Here is a 19,188-nt window from a genome sequence, read left to right on the forward strand (position 1 = left end):
ATTGCTGGCATTCACATGTTCACTGCCGAACACAAGGGGGTTCCCTCGCGCCCCAATCCCCGCGCACAACAAGCTTTTTGACTGTTGAGGACGTTCGTCATTAAAGCTTCAACTTCTGGGAGACCTTGGCTCCGATCATATGCTACTACAGAGGCGTCAGTTTACTATTTTAGACTTACGTCAGAGTTATCATCGATTTTGCCACGAAAGAGTTTGAACCAATCATATGGTGAAATCAGAAAGTCAATAATGCGAAGAGAAATTGCCGGGATATTTTACTATATATCTTGACGAAGTCCAACCCTCTATGAGTATACTACCTGGAAACGACCTTTGTTGTGCACTTAAGATTTATAGCCCGCTATATTATTTAAGCATGGACCCCAGTGATCAGAGCGTGAATAACCAGACAGCGGTCGCAGCTCCTCCTGTCACTTGCGAAAGCTTCCAGCGGCGGCCGTCTGCACACCAGATGCGCCAACTGAAGAGCGACCTCGGAGAGTACACCTGGGATGGGCCACCATACCACGTATGACGCTGTCCCATTGGCACTGTTGAAAACAACAAATTAAGGGCGAGCATCACTCTGACTTACTCTGACAGGCCATATACGCCGGCATTGCTGTTAATTACCACTTCGCCAATAGGAGAGTCACACTCGCTGTCGCTGTTCGTGACAGCTCATACATGCTAGACTACGCACAGCATGATATCTCCTCCGGTAACCTGCATCCAGATTGGGCCGTGATCACAGATCATATCATCGTGACAGCGAGAGAATATCAACAAGACCATGCCGAGAAGTTCATCGGCTTGGCCATGTCGACTGACTTGGCTGAACGGTGTCCTAATTTGTGTGCTCGCCTTTGGCTTGAGCTGGACATCATACCCATCGTACTCCGGAAGGTGGAGGAGAAGGTTAGTTGGGGTTCATACGATGAGCAATTGCCATTCAAATCGCTGGACGAACAGGCTGAGTCGATGGCAAGGAAGTGTATCAGGCAAGTAGTAGCATCCCTCGGCTTCTTAAATTTAGTAACTGCTCTCTTCTCACTGGCTGTAGGTTCTTTGGTCCCAGCCAAGCCCCGGTCCTAGAGATTGGCAGCCGGGGCGTTGTTGAAGTTGACGCTGCGTTCCATGTCAAGTTGACGAGACCCTTGGACTACGAGAAGACGGTGGGGCCGGCAACCTGGTCCGCAGTCAATAAGTTTGCCAGTGACCTCAAAAAACGGCGAGTGAAGATAGCGTTCTTCAGCGCAACCCCGCAGGGTGGCGGTGTTGCCCTGATGCGCCATGCCCTTGTCCGGCTTGCAAAGGTACTCGGAGTGGATTTGGAATGGTACGTTCGCCCCCAGGTTCGCCCGTTTGCAGCGAGCTTATATTATGCCATGCACTGTTGATCTCATTACTGTGCAGGTATGTCCCGAAACCCAGGCCGGGCGTCTTCCGCATCACCAAGAACAACCACAATATACTTCAAGGTGTAGCCCCCCCGGGCACGCGTTTCACACCAGAAGAAAGGGATATTGTCCGCGATTGGGTCCATGAGAATGCAGACCGCTTCTGGCTCAAGAGAGCCGGACCACCAGCTCCTGAGTGGTTGCCTGAGTGGTTTGAGAAGCATGCCCCGTTACTTCCTCAGTTGCCAGTACTTCCCTGGTTCCAGAGAAATGGTCCCTTGGTTCATCCTATCGAGGGCGGCGCCAACGTAATCATCATAGATGACCCGCAGTTGCCATTCTTGATCCCTCTGATAAAAAAGCGCACGCCGGACAGACCGGTCATTTACCGAAGTCATATCCAGATTAGAAGCGATCTCGTCGCCACGCCGGGTACTCCACAGGCAGAGGCTTGGGAACTTTTGTGGGAGTCCATCAAGCAAGCGGATGTCTTCATCAGCCACCCCGTGCGTGCGTTTGTGCCAAAGAACGTTCCCACTTCGACGGTTGGATACATGCCTGCGTCAACTGACTGGTGAGATGCACCCCTGGGCACTTTCATGATTGCTAGCTCACCAATTATTAGGTTAGACGGATTGACCAAACCTATGAGTGACTGGGACATCTCCTACTATGGACGAATCTTCAATTCCCAATGTCGAGAGCAGTACATGCCCACAATTCAGTTCCCAGAAGGTAAGGTCCTCTAAGATTCTAACCTTGATGTCTCTTATGAGTCGCTCTGACCTTTCACTCAACCCTAGAGGAATACATTGCCCACATTGCGCGGTTTGACCCTTCCAAAGGAATATGTGACGTGCTCGTCGCATACGAAAAGTTCCACAAGCTCCTCTGTCATTCCCTTCCCGACTGGAGACCTCCCAAACTGCTCATCTGCGGACATGGGTCAGTTGATGATCCAGACGGCACCATTGTCTACGACGCCGCCCTAGAGTATGTCGACCAGCATCTCAATCACCTCAAGCACCTCATCTGCATCGCGCGTATCGGTCCGAGCGATCAGATGCTCAACGCGCTACTGTCTAAGGCGAGAATTGCCCTGCAGCTCTCAACCCGCGAGGGTTTTGAGGTCAAGGTGTCGGAGGCTCTGCATAAGGGCAAACCCGTGATTGCAACGCTGGCCGGTGGAATCCCATTGCAGGTCCAGCACGGCAAGAACGGGTTCCTCGTAGACGTGAGCGATACAGATGCTGTAGCTGAGCATCTGTTCCAACTTTGGACTGACCAAAAGCTCTACGATCGTATGAGGGAATATGCGTCCACGAACGTCAGCGACGAAGTAAGCACAGTGGGTAACTTGCTCTCGTGGCTGTATCTGGCGTCTGAATTGTCCAAAGGAAGAAGAATTCAGCCAAATGAGCGCTGGATCAACGATATGGCACGAGAGGAGGCGAATGAGCCGTATCAGCCGCTGGAGAGCAGGCTCAAACGGGCGCTACACGCGAGCGAGGCGAAGTGAGGAGCTCTATCGTTGTATCTTGTTAAAAGTAATTTATTTGTCTCTTTCAGACAATTGGTTCCGCAGGGGATCATTGGTGGCACTAGTCGATTGATGAGAATTATCTAAAGAACAAGAAATCGAACAGCCATGTGTTCAGGCACAGCTATTTAAGCTCATGTCGTTAGGATTGGAATCCTTGATGCGACAAGCTAGATGTGAAACCGGATACACGACCCCAAAGTACGGGCCGCGTTTCATATCCAGTCGCACGAACCTAGTGGTGATATGCGACATGTCGGCTTCGGGGTGGGGTAGGCTTGTTGGAGATCACAAGTGTGAGGCGACCAAGTCGGTGGCAAGGTGTGGAAGAAGGAGGAACATTCTACAAGAAATCGTGCCTGTACATAAATAGTGGTTCCCCTACTGCACTTTGAGATAGAATCAAGCAATCAGCATCTTCTCATTTCAACAAGGTGATGGATCCAATACGGCTAGGATCATCAGGACTTCAAGAGAGGGTCAACTGTGGAGACCAAAGATGATGATTGTATTCTGCAGGATCCTCCCGGCCCCCCTCATTTCTCGAGAGGGGTTTTTGGGTCAATCTCACACCCGTTCTGACTAAGGTCAGGATATCGATCTATCAGAGGTTTCGTAATACAGGGTCACAATCCAACACAAGGCTGGGAGCCTTGGCGGGGAGAGACTTGGGGTCACGGTGGAAGAGGGAGGCGTAGCGAACATCGCCAAGCTCAAGCATCCAAGCGACGATACGTTCAAGGCCAAGACCAGCACCGGCGTGGGGAGGGTCGCCGAGCTTAAAGGCCGTTAGGTAGTCATCCATGCCGTCCTCCAACATACCCGCGGCAGCCATATTGGCGCGGAGTTCTTCGATATTGTGGATACGCTGACTACCGGAGCAGATCTCCTGCCCTCGGATGAAGATGTCGAAAGATCGAGTATACTTAGGGTCGTCAGGGTCCTTAGCAGTATAGAAGGGACGGGTGCCGGCGGGGAACTTGTCGAGGACGTAGTAATCGGTGCCGTACTTTTCGCGGACAAGCTGGCCAAGAAGGATTTCGTCGGGGTTAGATAAATCTTCTTCAGCGTCGCAGCCATTGTCTCGGAGCATTTGAATACCTTGGCTGAAGGGAATAATGGGTGTCTCGTCAAGCCACTTGAGCTCGCCGCTAGGCCATCGCTTGCGGATAACCTCGAGTTCTCGAGAGGAGTAGACGGCCTTGAAGACCTCTTTCAGGAAAATATCGATAAGCTGAATGACCTCGTGGTAGTCGGTTTCGATGGCCATTTCGAGATCAAGGCCGATGTATTCGGTAACGTGACGGGGGGTATTAGTGTTGAAATGAGCATGTTGTGTTGATTGAAGAAGAAGAAAGATTGGTGTTAACCACCGGAAACTATTGACAAGAAGACATCCACATCCTCGCCACCAATGGATCGGAATAGTCATTGATCCGTCAAAACAACGGATCTCAACACTTACTTAAGTGTAGTAAATGATGACCAATCTTGTCGGCCGCCCTCTTCTACGACTTGATGTTGTTCTTAATCCGCGCATGGAAGTGTGGTCGGGTTGGCGCTCCGTCGCGTGTGACAGTGAAACCACGGATGGTAGTCTTCGTGCAAGCAAAGAGATAGGCCGTGACATAAGTGATCCGCATGCTTATCAAGTATCTTATTTTAAATAGTTATTAAGCACTCTAGGGAAGAAAATTGTAATTAAACTTAAGAAATTACATAGTTCCTTTATTATATTTTATCTTTAATTTAGTCTTAAAGGTTAAGACTTTTAGGATGCCTGCTTATGGAGAATGTGAATAAAATATAATAAATCTCTCAGTATAGTTAAATAACCCAAAAGTCCGCTAATCCTCTTCTATATAATCTCCTCTCCTGCTCGAGCCTTTCCCATTTTCTGCCATCCGCCACTCCATGGACGTAGCACTCCCCAACAAACTCCCATTCTCCGTTGCCGTTTGGACGCACAACTAACGGCAGCTTACCACCCTTACAGATTAGAATTGAATCACCCAACCTCGCCAACGGCGGCCCAAGCCCGATATAGCCTCCCTCCTCCCAATCGTCAGTTCTGACTATCCGCCGGTGAGCCATACGGGATGCCAGAATGCCGAAGCCCATGTCAAGCCCACCGGACCAACCGAACAGTTTGACTCTGAGACTACTCAAAGCAGCAACCACTCGCATCCAAGGCAGAAAAAACCAGAGGGTATCGAGCCTCAGGAACTGGAGAATCCGAGCTGGGAGCATCTGGGAGAGATACCAAATCCTGAAGAGAAACTCGACCTGCTCGACCTGGATTCCATCGCCAAGAAAGCCATCCGCTCCCCCGTGAAGGGTCTGGCAATAAGCTCGTATTCTGGACTCGCCTGTAGCACCGTAGTCGCCAGACTCCCACATGCCTGCCACGTCTTCACAGGAGCGACAAGCTCTTTGGTACGCAAGGTAGCCTCGAGCAAAGTTGGCTCGCGAAGATGAGGATAGTTCCTGCTTGGGAGCGGGACGAACAACCTCGCTGACATTGCAGATGGTACCCAATATGTAGCCTTGTAGAAGGAGTTTCCGCTCCGCCGCGTCGAACTTGGGTGTATAGAATGAGTCCCCTGAAGCACGGTGCGTAGATCTCTGGTCTGGTCGGAATTCCGTCAGAAAATGTCGCCAAAGAAAACACTCCGTTAATGCGCCAGCCGCCCAATTGGGAGCCCAGGTGGGTAGGCCTGCCATTCTATCGTCTTGAATCTGCCCTCGGTCGTCGATGGTTCTGTTGGTGACGCTCAGTAGATCCAGATTTCCCATATGCCGCATCAGCCCGACCGCTGCCTGCCGATAAATTTCGCCACAGACAGCCTCATAATTGGGATCTGGTAGACCATAGTCCCGATGAGCCGTTTGGAGTCCTCCATGGCGCCTAGAGAACAGTCCGTAAAATGCGAATAGGTGATCTTGCGGCTCACTAGCTTCCGCCATTTGACTATACAGCAGTGCCTCGATGACAGTCAAGCCATTACCAGGCCTGGAACCGTCTTGTCCACGGACAGATTCAAAACCGCTGCTTTGATGTTGATCTTCGAATCCCGGACCTTGATTTTGATGCTCACCGCTGGCCTCAGAGAGTGTGCCTTGTTGATACTGCTTACGTATTTGATCGAGGTTGGTGAACAGCTGCAGACGCGACATGGCGCTAGAAAAAGCTGCTAATCTCACACTGGCAATACAGCCTATGTAAGTAATAGCGCCGCAGAACTGCGTCCACGAAAGTCGGTGGTGACCGCAAACGACGAGCGGATCAGGCGACACAGCCAATTCCTGCACAATCCAGGCTCGACTGAACCAACTTCTGTCTAGGATGGCAAATAGGTCCCACCAGAGTCTAGAAGTAGGGGGTGGGAGCGCTGGGGCTTGAGGAGGCTGTTGGAACAGATCTCGGTGCATCCCGTGCTGTCTGTCCCAATCAGCAACTTCATTGACCCGAAGGGCCAACTCCAGGCCTCTTTCGCAGCTGTGGTCCTCATCTTTCTCACCAAGCCAAATGATAGCACGCTTGGAGTTTGCGTAAATGTCTCGCATCAGGAGAACTTGATAGGCTTTTTCGACGTTGTCCCGCTGGTTGATGCAGATTGCATCTACCCACATCCAGCGAGACTTGTATGGATGCCGTAGGCGCCAGAGTGCAAAGTACAGGTTGTCAGTGACGCAGAGATACTGGTCGCATCCACTGTGTGATCCATTCTTTATGCAAATCCAGCGATTGAGAGAAGAGCCGCCCCAGCAATAAGACAGGGCCTCATATGGTCTCGTCGTCGGGCTGCCAAGGGTGACATGGTGGATCTTGCAGGAGATGATATGAAAACCGCAGTCACTGGGTAGAATTTCGAGCAGTCGAATCCCTGTCTGTTCGGGAGCTTTACACAGTGGAGTGTAGACGTATGGTCCATCCGGATAACTGGAGTGCGCGCGCCAGCCTTCTTCGCGGCTCTGCACGTAGTCATCCCCGCTAACCCAGTCGGTCATGGCTGCCTTGCTTTGTTACGAGGAGGACTCAAGTATCAAGCCCCAGTATCTCCCTGGGCTGTAAGATTGGAAGTAAATGTCGGTGCCCGAATGAAAATGAAAGGGCTAGTGAGCTGGGTAGAAGTCTAGCGATGGCATTTGTCTGGCCTAAGTAGCTCGAACCCCAGCCGAATGCCTACTGTTCAGCCTAACCAAAAGGCAGATCAGCCTAGTCAAGAAGCCAGCCAGTCAGCCCCACGGTGGCTTGAATGCCAGCCGTTCAGCCCATTCGCCTCTATATACCTTTTAAGAGAATATGATTTCGGTAGTTGCTACTTCGCCTTGTGGCTTGCACGAAATCGAACTTCTCATTAATGACAAGGTGTCAGACAACTGGCTCCACAGGGATCATTGACGGCACCAGTCAATTGATGAGAATTATCTAAAGAACAAAAGAAATTGAACAGCCATGTGTTCGGGCAGAGCTACTTAAGCTCATGTCGTTAGGATTGGAATCCTTGATGCGACAAGTTGGATGTGAAACCGGATACACAACCCCAAAGTACGGACCGCGTTTCATATCCAGTCGCACGAACCTAGTGGTGGTATGCGACACAAGGCGACTTTCTAAAATCTCCCATCCGCACTAATTGCCACTCTTTTTTCGGGTCCGTGCACGTTTGGCCTGCACCTTCCCCAGCCCCAACTTTCCATAGCTGATACAGATTCCCGTCGCCGCAAATACGCAGCAGCTCGATCGGCTAGACCTTTAAGATGAAAGAAAAATTACTGGATGATGACTCTACAGGGAGATATTCAAATTAAACCCAGCCTGCACGCATCTTGTTTTGACTCAAAGCTAAAAGCCAGAAACCGCCTTAATTTGGATGTTATTACCCTCACATCCATACATTATTTCCCTTCCGGGGAAGAGAAAACTGCGTCGATCTATTGCCGTTTCGGTTTTGATAGAGACCCTTTTTGAAGCCCCATTGACGGCCTATTTGCAGCCACAACAGTCCCGTCGACAGGTGAGCAAGGCAGATTTCAGCATAGGATATGGAGAACACAGAGGGGTTAATAGTGGGCAGCTGACCACTAAGCGGATGCACAGTGCCATCGGATGTTCAGTAACACTTATGACAAATGCAGGTGCGCAACTCACAAGTCAAGAAGGGGTTTGTTCAGCTCAGCCAGTCAAAGCTGCGAAATGCGCGGTTATTTTTGGATAAGTGGCATGCATGATGATGTTACACAGGCAGCCACCTCAAGGGAAGATGTCACCCCATGATACCTTAATTATCAGAACAGCGGTACAGATCTGTTGTAGGATCAGCAGGTCTAGTATCTTGGCCTTACCCCCTCAGATACAAAGACAACGAGGGAGAACGAAGAACAAGGAGGGCGAACAGAAGAAACCTGATCAATACACTCAAGATCATCCCAATATCATCTTTCATCAGTTACCTAGTGAGGGCGCGCTGTCTGACATGTTGTGGTCTGAGCCCCACTCGCCGTCGGGCCTCATTGCTTTTTGGAGGTTGACAGAACATCCAACTTGACTGCACTGCACGCCTTTCGCCCGAAAACCTCCTGTCCCTTGTTCCTTTCAACGCTCAACTTAGCGGACCCGTCTCCGATTTGATGCTGACAGAGCGTGCGGGGCAAGCGACACAGTGTCGGCTACTTTACTGTTGAGTCGACAATTTCCCTCCAACTGCCCCACCACGATTTCTCATGTATCTTCTTTCAAGGCAGCTGCGTCTTGCACCGTCTCACATTGGTAAGTCACCCGCCCAGCTGAATAAACTCTTTTTTGGCTTTAGGGTTGCCTACCTCTACATTTGTTGTTGACCAAGCGCCACCAAAGATCTGATACCCATGGGTCCTCGCCACGACTTTCAGCTGCCTGCAGTTGGGCCCCAACCTGGCGTGTGCTTACATCCGCCCTGCTTGTAAGACTCAACCCGACGAGGGGGCTGTTGTGGCTGCAGACGGTCAGACAAGCCGTCAATGAGATATTTCGACAAGGGTTCACGTCAAAACTAAAAACGGCAATAGATCGACGCAGTTTTCTCTTTCCCCGGAGAGGAGATAACGTAGATCACCCCATCAAGGTCCATGGTCCCTGAGCTTTGGAAGCTGACTGAAGGGCACTTGAGAGATGGTACGATTGCGAGGGCAATTCCATAACCCGTACTTTGTACCCGCAGCCACATTTATTGGATCGGGCTGCAAAGTGCTACCACCCCGCCCTTCTCCTTGTGTCTCCTGCCCCAATCTCGGCTGGTGACGCCACTCCTCTAATATTCACAATCCCTAGAGCAACCCCTTACCTATTTGTGTCCCTCTGGTCGCCTTGGTCACCGATGACGGTTTCTCATGTTAATCCCCTTTTTGAGGGTTGCAAGCTGATATTGAACTGGAAATAATGTCCAAGAACAGGGATCAATTGGAAGGAGAGGCAGTAAGGCATCAGGCAGCCACGGATGGTGTCGCTGCCAGACCCATGCACACACTGCCACCACCAGCTGGCGCTGCAACACTCCCGCTACAGGTTCGGCCACCTGTTCAGAGCCATGGGCAAAGAGCACCCGCTAGCACGACGGGCAAACAGCGGCCTTTCCCACCGGGAAAACGCTACGGAGAACTACAACCCGCGAGAACCCGGCTAGACGGCACAATAGCCGTAGTGATATTTAGCTGTGATTTTTCTTCATCCGACAGGCTGTTGTTGATGACCGTCTTCAGCGCTATGTTCAGTTCATCTTTAGGCTGCGAGGCTGGGAGACCGGTAACGCGAAAAACGGGGCCCTGCTTCCCGGCGGCCATCTTGGAGCAGGCGATTTGTAGTCGAGCGCTGGTAGTCACAAGCTCTTGAGCGGTGTGTGGATATCGAGGAGCCCGAGTAGGCAGACGGCCGTTGAATTATGGAGAGAGAGATGCATAAAGGAGCATTTGGTGGTCTTTGACAATGCGGAGTGTGAACCCTGTGCGGGGGTAACTTGTCCGTTTCACTCCGACCTTGGTTGGTTCGCTCTAGGATCCCCAGTTTGCGCCAGCCACTTCTCCCCTCTCGCTTTCCACTACAATCCTTCCTCGACTTCCCCGATCAGGATTGGTTACCCCAGAGATTGACGTATCATGATGGTAAAAGGGCATCCTACCTTCTATGGAGACGTGTGGAGGAGCTTTTAATTTGGGCACTATTTACCGCGCGGACCAGTTCGGGGCAGGTAATCCCGGCTGCCCCTTTGACGCCCCACTAAATCAGCTTAGCAAACGCAGGGCGCGGCTCGAATGCTCCGTACTCCTACCGTCGATGCCATGACCAAGCCTCCTCTGCCCTCCGGGTCCACGCCAAGACGTGTTCTAGTTCCACACGTTAGGGTACTTCTACGTCGGAGAGAGGTACGGTGGCAGCCCAGTCTTGTCGATGCAAGCACCATGTGATTGCGCAATCCAGCCCGCGCATAAACTATCCACGCTCCACTCAGGCACAAGGTCAATGCACACAATGTCACATTTGACGAGGGATCTTGACTGTGCGTTGAAGCTCTTGATTTCTAACTGAATGAGTAACTGAAGTTGGCCTGTTTTATCCTTCCTTGGATTGGGTCGTATTCGTCAGCTATGACGAAGTGTTCCTCACGATCTATTTCATCCAAGTTTTAAATCTGCTTGGTCATACAGCCTGTGTGTCAGAGCGGCTTTGATGATACGATGTGACACAATTAAATTCAATTAATTAAATACTTTATTATGTTTTAATCTTTAATCTGGTCTTAAAGGTTGAGATTTTTGGGACACTCACTTATGGAGCACGTTACCCTAAAAGAATAAAGAGGACTTTGAGGCCCTGCCTTTAGTAGCACACACAAGACTGCGCTAAATTAGGAGAAACCTGGGCCTCCATATCTCCACTCGATCGGCGACTGTCTTTGACTTTCTCTGTTCCATTTGCCCGCTCAAGCCCGCTTCTCTGTATTGATGCGCTGTTTGCTTCGTCACACGATCAATGTTGCTTGTAGGGCGAGGGATCAATAATCCCACTGACTCAAGCCCTGGGAGGAGCCCGATTTGCATGTCCTATTTCAAGCAGTGCAAGCTCAACAACAACAATCTGGTAAGTTATCTCATAAAGTCGTCATGTATCAAAGACAGCCCCGTCCGCTGCTGGAGGATCCTGTACAGTCGAGACACTCCCCACGGTCAAGACATTCCTCAAGGCCCAGTCTCGATACACGAGCCGAATCCAAATGCCCAAATGTCGCAAGAAAGTAGCAACCTTGTAACATCCAACAAGCGTCCTCGTGTCTCCGATTGGACAAGCTTCAATCATCTCCATCTTATCCGCTCGGTCTCTCACAAAGTAGAGGTGCCACTCCCCTCCGCACACGTATATCACCGGGATCGTCACGTCGATCGTAAGCGTCGAGTTTGATGTACATGCTAGCGACCTCAGCCGCTTGAGATGCGCCAGGGTCCAAACGGACAGCTGCGCCTCTGCTTCCGAATTGGAGCTCCCTGGGGCCTTGGTCTCAATGTTGACGGCGATGGGTCGGTCTCGCACAGGCTCGTAGGATGTGTGGTTGATGGAGACGGATCTGTTGGCCTTGTTGCGCTTCTTCGCTGAGCTCATAATATCGTCTCCGGCCAGAGTGAGGCAATAGTCAACCATCTTGGCCTGCATGTCCACGCCCACTTCGAGGCTTGGGATGTAAGCCTTGTCGATGGCCGCGCGAGTGACGTCATAGTGCCGGACCTGGCCGGCGAAGCAGTCCAGGACAAAGTCCAGCAGTGGCTCATGCACGCGAGAGTTCCAGGCTGCTTCTGAAAAGCTTTCCCGTTTGCATTCCTTGGTGTTGGTGACCACCTTGGACAAGACCTCCAACTCCCTGTCTGCCCTCCACGGTCGGAGTCCCACTGAGGTCGCCCATTGCCCTGCGTCGTAGAAGCTTGCATCTGAGTACCCCATGTCTCTTGGTGTTAATGATGACAGGAAGTCTCCCTTTATTGATTGGGGAACGATGCCATCTCCGCAGCACACCCTCTTCACCTGGGCAAAGAGCGCAGCCACATCGGAAGGCAACTGATCAAACGAGTCCAGTTCCAGCGATTCAACGGGCTTCTCGGACAACCGCAGGTCCGAAACGCTTTTAACGGGGCTCCTAGAACCTTTAGACTTGCGAGCGCCCGTTGTTCCCGTCCGTGTCGACCGTGTCGATCTCGTAACGGAGCTCGTGTCGTGGAGGGACGGCGTGCCTTCGGTGATGGGGCGTTGGCGGTGGCTAAGATATTCTATCGCCTGGAATCTTCGGCGCTTCGGGGAGTGGCCGTTTCTGGGCGTTCGGTCAAGGTCGTCGATGAGGTAGACGTCACTGTGAGGAGGAGAGGATGGATTCAGGATGTTTTCCATGGCGTCGGGCTTGATCCCAGGCGCGAATGGGGGAGATCGGCTGTGGCGAGTTTTTGTCTGCGCTATCCAAGCCTCGATGCGCTCGTGATTCATTCTCGTCGTGTGTTGCTAGACCTTGGCTGTGTCGTTGGCGATGATGGGAGGTTATCGATTGTTTGAGGGGGGCATTTGCCTGACGATTGCGTTGTGACCGAGTGGCAGGGTTATCTTATCTATGTTGGCCTGACAACAGTATCCAAACATAGCAGATGAGCCACCCAGCTTGTTTTCTAATGTTTATTATCTCAGAATAAACGCGTTGCAACACTTGATTCCGACAACCGCTTACTTTATACAATGGATACCTTTAATTCAATCTACTATCATTCTCCTCTTCAGGTACTCATATGTGTTGAAACCGTATGGCTAAGATGGTCTGATCTGCTGATGACTGGGATGTGGATACTATGTCCTTTGAGCGGGTGGTCGTAATTGGTACAGTAGGGTTAGGGTGGGTATTTGCATTCGTAGACATGTTTTGAAGCTCGGCCTAATTAAAGTGGGACCCTATTATGTTGCGAGGGGTTACCCGAGTGCTAGCGCAGCCACCGCGGAATTCCTCCGTCTCCGAGACTGCAACGTATCACCAAACTTGATGCATCACTTTGTCAATACAGCATGCACCCGTCCGTTTGACATTGACGACACTGGATCAACACTGTGCAAACAGAAAAAGGAGGCCATTGTAGCGTCCTAAACGGGCCCTCAGGAGCTCCACTAACATTGTCGGATGCATGCATGGCAGAACAGCAAGCTTGAACACAAGACTTCCCAGAGTCACCCCTTGGACAAACGGCCTCACAATCGAGACCATGCCCCCTTTAACGTGCTTTCGACCTATTTGGAAGCCCTAAAGAAATTTTTATGCCTTACTTCTGGGGTTCAAAGACTTGAACGCTGCGACGAAATCTAACTCGTCTCCCACCTTGCGAATCTATTTCATCAGTTACACTTGCCTCGCAGGCTGATTCATCTTTGATTTCAACTTCTACCCATCCTCTTCTGTCCCTATCCTGCCCGCTTGAGTCACTCTGGCTCAATCTCGTGCCCGCCATGTGCCAACATTGTGTGCATAATGGCTGCACGGTAAGTCCATCCTTGCACTTGTGGAAAGACGAGGCCTAACCTGCTTCACTGCCAGATGATAGCTGGCGTCAATCTTTTCACCTATCTCGAAGCAGATTCCAACAGACAGCCCTGGACGCTCAAGTTCTGTTTGGATCTCGAGGCAAAGCTGATGATGGCTCTGTCGAAACGGTTGAGAGGTGCATCGATGGAATTCATCGACCCAAACAATCTTCCCGAAGGTCCGCTGCTTCACCAGTTGATTGACGACATAGATTTGGACTTCGAATACACAGCTCGTCTTCATAATGTTGTTTTCCGTATGCACTTCCGTGCAACCCTTGGTGCCCACAGCTTACTGACGACATACATATACAGGCGGCTTGGCTGCGCAAGCCAAGGGAATTCTTTCGGATGCGATCGCGTGGGAAGCCATCTTCAAAGTCGAAAACGGGAGAGATGAGAACCTCTTTCAGTGGAGAGTCGGTTTCATCTTGCACGATATGGCGACCGTCGAAGGTGCGAAAAGGTACATCACGGCCAAGCGCATCGGCGAGGCTCAGAGCCAGAAACTATGGGGGCCACAGTTCGTGGCTCATCCATCTACACTTCCTCCAACTCAAACTCCGGGTTCGGCTCCATGGCAGTATGCCAACCAACCTCCAGCACCGGCGGCTCCGTCACAGCCAGTGACTAGTGGTACTCAACCCGCCCACGGCTATGAAGAAGGCGTAGATAGAGTCTCTGCCTCCCATCTATGCTTCGACTTCGAGTCTGAACCACAAGCACCTGCTGCCGTTCCCCCCACTCGGGAGGTCAGCCAGCGTGGGGGTCCTTGGCGACATGTTCATGCCCACGCTCACGCACCTGCTATTGCTTCACCTCTGTCTACTGTGCAGTCATCCTCTCTCATGGACGCAGGCGCACAGCCGTCGGCTCTTCCTCCTTCGCAACCTTAGAGAGGCATGTATCAGCCGATTGCCCACGCCAACGTACTCGGCAACCGCCATTCTACTCCGCTGTCGGCGGGGAATCAATCCTCTGCTACCTCCGCCAAGAGAAGCCAGTCCTGCTGTGAAAGAGGATCTTGGACAGGCACCCGTTGTCGGGGCTCTGCTGCCTTCGTGTCGAGATATGTGATGAAATGGTCAATCTGCTCTCGTTTGCGAATGGCACGCTGGATCATCAGAAACGTCAAATTCCATTTGGTTTCATTGTTCTGCATCAGTTTGAGATCGATGGCAGCTCGGACGTCCCCAAAAAGTTGATAATCGTCTTCATCGCGCCGGCCGCACGCCAGAGATTTCATCAACTCTCGCCGTTGCGGAGAAGTCCTGACGAATCGGACGATGTTATGCAGCTTGCCCACTGCTCCCTGTTTCCGCCAAAGTCGAAGCTTACGCTTTTCAACTTGGAAAGCCGCCTCGGTGAAGGTTTCTCGCTCAAACGAGTCAGGGTCTCTCTGTTGAGACCGTATGGCTAAGATGGTCCGGTCTGCTGATGGCTGGGATGTGGATACTATGTAAGGAGCTGTGCTTCTCTCAGACACATGTAACTTAGATCTTTCAAGAACAACACATCATCTTCCACTCCCGCAATATTGCTTTATCCCTTTCCCCCAGAGGAACGTTCGAGCTGCAAGGTTGACAATATGCCCAAAGCACCGTGTTCGATGGTTTCTAATATCCTCCTCGGCCATCGCAGGAGAAAGTTGACGATAGAGGCTCGCCAAGCATGTGTCATTGGACGAGACATTGTCGCAGACACCCGCGCCAATCCGATTTCGTATCCCGTACTCGCCGAAGATGTCATATATTGTAGTTGCTTGGTTGTCTCCGGAAGGGGCTCCCAACACGCGGCGCAGGGCAAGAAGTTGCGATTGGACTTGATAAGAGGTGTCAAGATAGTGAGCGTGGAGGCCAAGGAAAGCGTATCGGTTTAGGGAAGTCCACATGTCAAAGCTAAAGCTAATCCGTGTGACTGACTTCTCCAATTGACTCGATATTGCTCCCTTCTTTACCTCGAATAATTTCCGCAGGGTACCACGTACCGACTGCCGGCTCCACGGCACCTCTTTTGCCAATGACGCATCGTGTAAGTCGAGCATTCGTCGCAAGTAGGGATTCGACGGCGCCGTGAAAGGAAGATTACACGGTGATCAACACAGCGGTTGTCTAAAGCCTGATGAGGGTAAGAAATTTGGGTCTTATCAAGTCTGGCACCTTTGAGAATTAGGGAGTGATATCCTAATCCTTCTGAATTTTCTTGACCCCTAAATAACAACATACATACCCCAGTGCGCGAAGGTCTTAATCGAACATAATCGAGGCACAATGCACTCTAGGACATCTCAGCATCCTCTGGCTTGCGGCCCCATACAACATAGAACTTCTGATATAACCATGCATTCTCTGGTCTGCTAAATCTTTCCTCACGTCGACAAGGTTGACCTAGTACCTATTAGTTGAGTGCTAGGTTAATTAGGTAGTCGAAACTCACCTCGATCTCTTCCTTAGTCATGCCTTTAACGCGGTGCAACAAGCCGTAGCTAAGCGCCTGTAGTCCTTCCACCACGTTCGCATGCCATAGCTCTCCAAACCTCTTAAGCCTGCAGTCCTTAGGCCATCCGTTGATGGGAATCTTGTATATCTTTTCATGGATATCCACGAATCCGGCCTCTATGAACGCCTGCTTCATACTTGCAGCACCGGGCAAGGGTCGATCGGCGGTTATGCTGGCGTCGACAATGTCATCGCACCACTTTTTGAAAGCATTGTCTTTGACCGAACCGTCGTCGCACTCCAAGAGGCCCTCTAGTTCTTGGCATTCTATCCATCCACCAGGCTTCAGCCGTTCAAAGGCCGGCTGAATGATTTGTTTAGCCATATCAGACCAGCAGCCCATGGTTACCCTGGTATGTATCAGGTCAAAGTTACACCAGTCCCTGCCTTGAGGCCACTCGTCGGTTCTATGTTTGTCAGTTTATTTGTCAAAGGCAAGGGCTAGGGGCAGTTACGCACGCATCGTCAATTATGAATTCAACATTAGGAGGAACTAAGTCGCTCTGGATAGGAGACAGGTCCGTGCCGATGATCCGGGGCTTCGGGAAACTCATCTCCCAGATCGATAGCCCAGCAGCCGGATCCTGTGGCGATATCAAGAACCTTGCGTGGAGGGTTTTCCCTGAGAGAAGGGAGCAAGGCAACTCCTGCCATCTAAGAGGATTTTGAGAATCTCATGTTGAGTATTCAACCGTTCAACCTCGATCATGTCATTGGGATAGTAGTAGGCTGCAGGTTGAGCTTCTATTGCGCATGAGATGAGACATGAGAGCAGAACGTACAGCCAGCGCGATAAGCATGGTAGGTTCGCCCATTCTCCTTGTGGAACTCGTAGATGCTCTCTGCCACGGATGCGGTGTCTCTGCGATACATTAGCCCTGAAAATGAGATACGTTGGCGATCGAGGGCCGAGAGCTGACAGCGTGGGACGACTCCAAGGATTTGACTATGAAATGTGAGCATACGGTGGAATGGGGGCCAAGGTTTTCTTATGAGACTCACGTCGACTTCAATTCCTGTCGAATAGTCAAGGTACGCCTCAAAGCTGAATTCATATTCGGAAAGACTGTCTCTCGGCCCATTAGTGCTCGACATCGGGATCCTCAGAGTTATAACCGAGTTGTGGGTCGCTGCCGTGAAAACTGGAAGCGTCGTGCGCAACGACACGTCGCGCCCTAACAGGGATTTCAAGAGTGGAGAGGGATCAAAGGCAGGAGTTTGCGTTGGGGAGAGGAGAGGGAATTGTAGGGTCAAGTGGTGGTGCGTGCTGCGGTGGTGTGTTTCTGTGAAGAGGAGAAGAGGGGTTTCAGCGAGACACCGACAGACTGGGTCTAAGGCTGAGATCGCTGAATAAGACAGAGAGTCGACCCGATGGGTTGGTTGCATGGGAAAAGCTTATACACGGTGACCCAGAGGATCGGGACGGGGGATTGGAGGGTGCGCGAGATCCAAGACAGGGGAGGCAGTTTTTATTGGGCAATTTCTCGTGTTGTTTTAGGGCAAGCCGTGAAGCAGGGGTTGTGAGAGGCTAGAGCAGGATCCGGTGTTTGGGTTTTAAGGGTGGCTGGTACGCGGGTAAGCGGGGTAGTTGAAGGCGATCACAGTAAATAGGCACCGCTCAGACACTACCTTACTTATTAACAGCTACTTTGCCGTCATTTTGTTCCCCTTCACCAGCCAGACTATAACACTCGGGCCACTTTATCCGCTGGGTGCAACATAAGTGACAAGTAACCTTGCCATTATTAGAGACCATGTTAATCTTGGTACCTCTTGTGTCGAAGCTGTTACTGCTCCTCACACTCGCGTCCCTGTTATTTATGATAACACATACAGTGGCTAGGCGGCGGTCGGGACTTTTTAATTGATTCATTTTGCCTGCCTGTGGCGTGTTCCAGACCCATGATCTGCAATCGGTTTAGGTCTAGACACTCATCTCAATGTCACCCGATGGACCGTCGTGTGTGGCCGAGCCCCGCACACGCCAGAACCTTCACCGACAATCGCGTATCACCCTTGGGCATCTATCTGAGCCAGCAAAACTCCAGCCAAAAAAGGTGAAAATATTTCCAGAAACAACAAGTGTGCCTTGGGAAATAGACTTTTGAAATCGGCATATTCCAGTCCCGTCCTGACGATGACATTCTGGATTCATGAGTCATAACAATCCTACTGGCTGACCTTCTCCCGAAGCCTCGTAGCTACCGTTTCTCCGAGCTGCCTCAATGACGCAAGCCCCATCATTTCCAACACGCTGACCTGAAGCCCAAACGCCTAGCGGAGCCATCTTCGCCATTCGATTGCCATGAGAGAATCCAAGCCAATTTCGGAAAGTCTGAGGCCTGTATCGATCGCATGTTGGAATAATTGGGAGCTTCCCCCTCACTTCAGGGTCACATCACAAAGTCCTAGATGGAATCGCATGGGATATAAACTCCTAGGGAGCTCTCACCATGACAATAATAATAATAACCTTATTTTATCAATCACACTCAGCATCACTGCGCAATTCAACAACATCGCAGTGTCTGTGTCGCTCGGCACGGGTGCATGACTAGCTGACGACCGGGCAGAAGGTCCCTCGGTGAATCGGGCAACGAATGACTCTAAATTTCCCTATCTAATAAGGGTCTAAAGGTTAGTCTTTTATAGTTAAAGTCTGCTGCCAGAGCTGAGACTTCTATGTGTTTGATCCTTCGGATAGTCTCTATCCGGCTTGGATAGGCATTATCCGTGTGACACTATTGAATGAGCGACCTGATCTTGACATGCCTGATGCTAGTTATGGTGTAGCGTTCACGCTGACCGTAAAGCTATTCACGATGGTCGTGATCCTGTTGAATATGTGGGGTGTCACGCATTTGTCAGGAGGTACATGAGGGGAAGGTAGTGATGCGTCATTAATTGATTCCGCCTTTATCACCCTACACATCATTTCGAATTAATTGATGACTTCCCAATCAATACCTACAGAGATATCGGCGGAGGCGCTCAACGCGTATGATGATAGTAGCTTCATCAACGAAGATAACAGCCGTCAAGAGCATGAGGATGATAGCACCCGGAGACTGGCTTTTCTGCCTGCCGAAGACCGAGGCTTCAATTTTCAACCCTTCGAGGTGCCACGACGAGAGCTTCTCATCAATAAGCTGCCCCAGAACCCGCTATTACTTT

General features: G+C 51.0%; 5 protein-coding genes across 5 annotated transcripts; 2 read left to right on the forward strand and 3 right to left on the reverse strand.

Annotated features, from left to right (window-relative positions):
- Nucleotides 1-376: 376 nt before the first annotated feature.
- On the forward strand, nt 377-2,919 carry MRS44_018478 (uncharacterized protein; the record flags this gene model as incomplete). Its single annotated transcript, XM_065615959.1, has 6 exons — nt 377-529; nt 604-992; nt 1,064-1,339; nt 1,417-1,974; nt 2,026-2,135; nt 2,204-2,919. The coding sequence occupies 6 exons, from the start codon at nt 377-379 to the stop codon at nt 2,917-2,919; spliced, it is 2,202 nt and encodes a 733-aa protein (XP_065472031.1).
- A 625-nt stretch (nt 2,920-3,544) lies between these two features.
- On the reverse strand, nt 3,545-6,951 carry MRS44_018479 (uncharacterized protein; the record flags this gene model as incomplete). The annotated part of the gene is made up of 3 exons (XM_065615960.1): nt 3,545-4,319; nt 4,406-4,454; nt 4,935-6,951. 3 exons carry the CDS (start codon nt 6,949-6,951, stop codon nt 3,545-3,547), a joined length of 2,841 nt encoding a protein of 946 aa, XP_065472032.1.
- Nucleotides 6,952-11,077: 4,126 nt separating this feature from the next.
- MRS44_018480 (uncharacterized protein) lies at nt 11,078-12,442 on the reverse strand (the record flags this gene model as incomplete). Its single annotated transcript, XM_065615961.1, has 1 exon — nt 11,078-12,442. One exon carries the CDS (start codon nt 12,440-12,442, stop codon nt 11,078-11,080), a length of 1,365 nt encoding a protein of 454 aa, XP_065472033.1.
- Nucleotides 12,443-13,441: 999 nt separating this feature from the next.
- Nucleotides 13,442-14,412, forward strand: MRS44_018481 (uncharacterized protein; the record flags this gene model as incomplete). Its single annotated transcript, XM_065615962.1, has 3 exons — nt 13,442-13,474; nt 13,530-13,773; nt 13,832-14,412. The coding sequence occupies 3 exons, from the start codon at nt 13,442-13,444 to the stop codon at nt 14,410-14,412; spliced, it is 858 nt and encodes a 285-aa protein (XP_065472034.1).
- A 74-nt stretch (nt 14,413-14,486) lies between these two features.
- MRS44_018482 (uncharacterized protein) lies at nt 14,487-17,109 on the reverse strand (the record flags this gene model as incomplete). Its single annotated transcript, XM_065615963.1, has 7 exons — nt 14,487-14,915; nt 15,889-15,903; nt 15,953-16,421; nt 16,474-16,636; nt 16,797-16,876; nt 16,935-16,960; nt 17,017-17,109. 7 exons carry the CDS (start codon nt 17,107-17,109, stop codon nt 14,487-14,489), a joined length of 1,275 nt encoding a protein of 424 aa, XP_065472035.1.
- Nucleotides 17,110-19,188: the final 2,079 nt, after the last annotated feature.

Source organism: Fusarium solani (genome assembly GCF_023522795.1).
Source record: "Fusarium solani strain SB1 chromosome Unknown bctg00000016, whole genome shotgun sequence".
In the NCBI taxonomy this organism is placed as follows: domain Eukaryota; kingdom Fungi; phylum Ascomycota; class Sordariomycetes; order Hypocreales; family Nectriaceae; genus Fusarium; species Fusarium solani.